The 3,814-nt window shown below is 40.5% G+C and overlaps 1 protein-coding gene across 1 annotated transcript in view; it reads left to right on the top strand.

Annotated features, from left to right (window-relative positions):
* The window catches only part of LOC112145274, a gene marked incomplete in the record, with an annotated part of 11,260 nt that overhangs the window by 4,599 nt on the left and 2,847 nt on the right, over nucleotides 1-3,814 (top strand). Inside the window, 2 exon segments of the mRNA XM_024270410.2 lie at nucleotides 3,367-3,396; nucleotides 3,470-3,755. Coding sequence (XP_024126178.1) covers nucleotides 3,367-3,396; nucleotides 3,470-3,755 — 316 coding nt within the window.

A 3,814-nucleotide genomic window follows, 5' to 3' on the forward strand; every position in this document is an offset into this window, starting at 1 on the left:
AATGTATTTCATAATAAAATGGTCAATTATTTATTGAAAAGACTTTTATTGGAGTGTTGCTTGATTAAATAATGATGTATTTATTTTTTTAATTAAGAACAGTTTGGGCTTCCATATTATTCAGGTCTTAACATTAAATAAACCTGATATCTATCCATCCGCGTCAAGTTGAGTAAAGTTTTTGACGGAAGCTGCAGGGTTTTTCCTGGCTTAAAATAAGGTGGTGGTGTCTAGTGGCGGCTTCAGATTTGTATACCTTAACAAGTTTATTTTACTGTTATTGTGGTTATTTCATAAACGTTATTGAATAATCTTTCAATTTACATATTTTACTATTATTAGATCACCTCATTATAAAACATAAATGGCTCAATGTAACTAATTGAGCCATTAGTTAACTAATGTAATGTAACTAATTGAGCCACTAACAAACCATATATTGATACAAAATAAAACAACTAATTATTCTAGTTTGAAGCTCCATACAAAAGCCTCAGGCAAATGTTTTAACAAAATCCTCAAATTCATCACTCCCAACTCCACAACTAACTGGATGCCCCCCACCCCCACCCCTCTGTCCCTTTACGAGCATGCGCACTCTCTCCTTTCCTCTTTCCGCGCGGCAATAGACAGACTGTCTCCTTTTTTCTTTTTTCATGGAGGTTCTCCTCTAAATTATGTGTTTAAACTCCTGATTTTAAAGCGTGTCTTCTCTCCCTCACACTCTGTGGGTCTGTAGGTCAGCGCACCTGTGCAGGTAAAGTCCAGTCGGACCGAACCATTTTCAATTTAGAGGAGGGGGGTCCGCAGACGATGTTTCCAAAACAAAATATTTAAGTATTGTTACGTTGACATTAAAATCTAAATATTTGCGAATATATATTGGTTATTGGTTTACTGAAATAATTGTTTCTGTTGTATCATTTTGTCATCATTCGGGTCTCCGTGGACTCTCTCTCAGTCTGGGCTCCTAGAATCAGCCACATCCCCCCTTTTCCAGGAGCTGGTGGCGGCCGACACCAAATTCTCCATGCAGGAAAAGCTCTGAAAGCTCCGCCCACACGCAGCGGGAGATTCAGGAACAGACTTTAAGATAGCCGTGAAGCTGTTACTTCAGCACTGGTCAAAACAAAGAGGATTTACAGGAATTTGACAGAATTCCATTGATGTGAACGGAAAATTGATTAAAATTATGAGAGCCCGAGTTGTGTGCGCTCGCTGGGGGTGGGGGTTGGAGTGGTCCGCGGAACACATGTGTCCGAACCATGTCCCAAACCGTGGCTTCTGATCCGTACGGACCATGGATCATCCGTGATTCGTTACACCCATAGTTTATTATGATTGTGTTTAAGCTGAAAAAGATAAATGGGGAAATATTTTCCCAAAAAACACATTCTTCTATATAATGCTAGTTATTAGAGAAGATTTTTACCAATTATCGCAGTATCGCGATATTATCGATATCGTGAGCCATGTATTGCGTATCGTATCGTATCGTATTGTGAGGTACCCAGTGATTCCCAGCCCTACTCGATACCGTCGGTAAGTGGTGATATTTCTCTTTCCTTTACTGTGGAAGTTTTAATAGGTCATAATTCAAAGTATTCAGCATTTTTCAATTGATATTTCAATTTACAAATTCACCATGAAATTAGAAAATTCATTTTTCAATTTGCAATTCAATATGCAATTCAGGCTTGCAAAATGATTATTCATTTTGTAAAGTCCCACACTCTATTTGTGTCAAAACTCAATTCATTATGCAAACCCCCACCCATAATGTATTCTCAGTTTTATCCAGGCGCTTCATCTTGCTCAAAATTCAAACTGCTTTGTATTCTGTCAGACGCTCATCAGGGCGGGGCCTTCCACCCCTATATATGCTAAATCCCGCCTCCACTTCATTTCGACCAATAGAAACATATTAAAGAATCAACTAAGCAAAGGAGTTGTTTGTTGTCGGAGGTTACAGAAGAGAATGCTATCTACTAAAGAATTAGCTTCTATCTGGATGACTTACACTACAACCGCTGTGTGACAGCTCAAAGAGATTTTGGAGCACAACTTTAGGGCTGCTGTGAACTTTAAGACAGTGGTCCCCAACCCTCGGGCCGTGGTACCGGTATCAGTCCATGGCTCACTTGGTACCAGGTTACAGAAAGAAAAAAAAAAAGTGCGGTCTGGGGGAATTGTTTAATGATTTTAACAAGGCTAAAGGTTTAAACTTAGCCTTTGTGGTTAAATTCCCCTTTCACTAATCAAACGCTAACTTTAGCCGAGTCTGAACTTTAAAGTGTAATGGTTACATAAAGCAAAATAAATCGACACAACCATCGTAAAACGGGTATTTTCTGAATATAATAATAAAACGTGAATCCACCGTGTCTTCATCTTTATTATCTGTGTTTGTGAAACATTGGATTGAAGACTTTGTCGCCACATTTCATTACACAGAGCAGCTCCTGCTGCGTGAGAGCTGATGTCTCCAGAAATCCGTTTTTGTCGAGGAAGACTCGGTTTTGTCTGAAAACAGCAGATTCTTTTCTGTGAAGTCAAAGGTCCCGCTTCAGTTCTTCACTGGTTCTTTCCTGCCCAAAAGAAACGTTCTAAATACCTCGGGCAAAAAAAGATCATATAAAATGTATATAAAATACCTTTGTATTACAAAAAGAAAATATTTCAACAATATTACTTGAGAAGACTTTTTTTTAATAGTTTAAATGCTTCTTTATCATCCGCGGGGCTCTGTTGGTTTCTGTGTGTGTCCGAGGGGAAGAAGGCAGGCTGGTGGAAGGGATCCGGTTACTTCTGAGGGGTAGAAAACTTTAAATTTACCATATGTTCTGCACCAATCTGGGGACACTCACTAGGCTTCAATGTGTACCTGGTTGTGTATTTTCTTTGTTCATCCAAGGGGGCTCACATAGCTTGCAGCTACACGATCTCATGGCCTCTGCTGGGTCGAACCAGCTGCTCATCCCTCTGGAAGACAAAATAGTCCTTTTTAACAAACCCCCAACCTAAGTCCAGCCTTCACCAATTTCAATGAATACGTTTGTACCATCCCAACACTTTTGGGGGTATAAGACCCACCATTTCTTGCTGGAATCAGACTAGTCCAGACACCCCTCCTTGCTTCTAACCATCATGTCTTTGATCAAAGCTGTAAGAAAAAAGGTCAGTAAAACTTCTAAATGAAAAGCTAACTGTTTCTGAAAGATAGTTTTATCAAAGATTTTTATTTTTTTACAGAAACTCAAGCTGATGTTCACCACGATCAAACAGACAACTTCTATGATGGTAAGAAATATTTATTTTATCTTTAATCTAAATGTCAATTTTAACCATTTTTTTTTTAACTCACAGACTTCGTCGACTTGAGTCCACCAGAATTTGGTAAGGTTCTTTCCATTATGACACGTATTCTGTTTTATGCATCTATATATCAGTTTAACCATTTTACTTGCAGAATTCCTGGAGGGTGAAGAGACCCAGACTCCTGCAGCTCCGACGTATCCCGCCATTTTCAACGAATCATTAATCTCCCCTTCAACCTGTGCGGGTCAAAACACGAGTAAGATGTCCCTCAGAGAAACCTTTCAACCGACTCAGCCAAATTCTTCAGTGGAGACCTCCATCAGGGGGAAAGCCGCCAGTCAAACCACGATGCTCCAGCAGCAGCTGCTGTTGCGGCGGCTGTTGCGGCGGCGGCAGCAGTGGCGGTGGGTGCTGCAGAAACGGCAACAGCAGTGGCGGTGGGGGCGACCCAACTCCAGCTTTCCACCCAAACAACCCCTGCAGGAGCCGCTTCGGC

The sequence above is a fragment of the Oryzias melastigma genome, linkage group LG5 (genome assembly GCF_002922805.2).
Source record: "Oryzias melastigma strain HK-1 linkage group LG5, ASM292280v2, whole genome shotgun sequence".
NCBI lineage: Eukaryota > Metazoa > Chordata > Actinopteri > Beloniformes > Adrianichthyidae > Oryzias > Oryzias melastigma.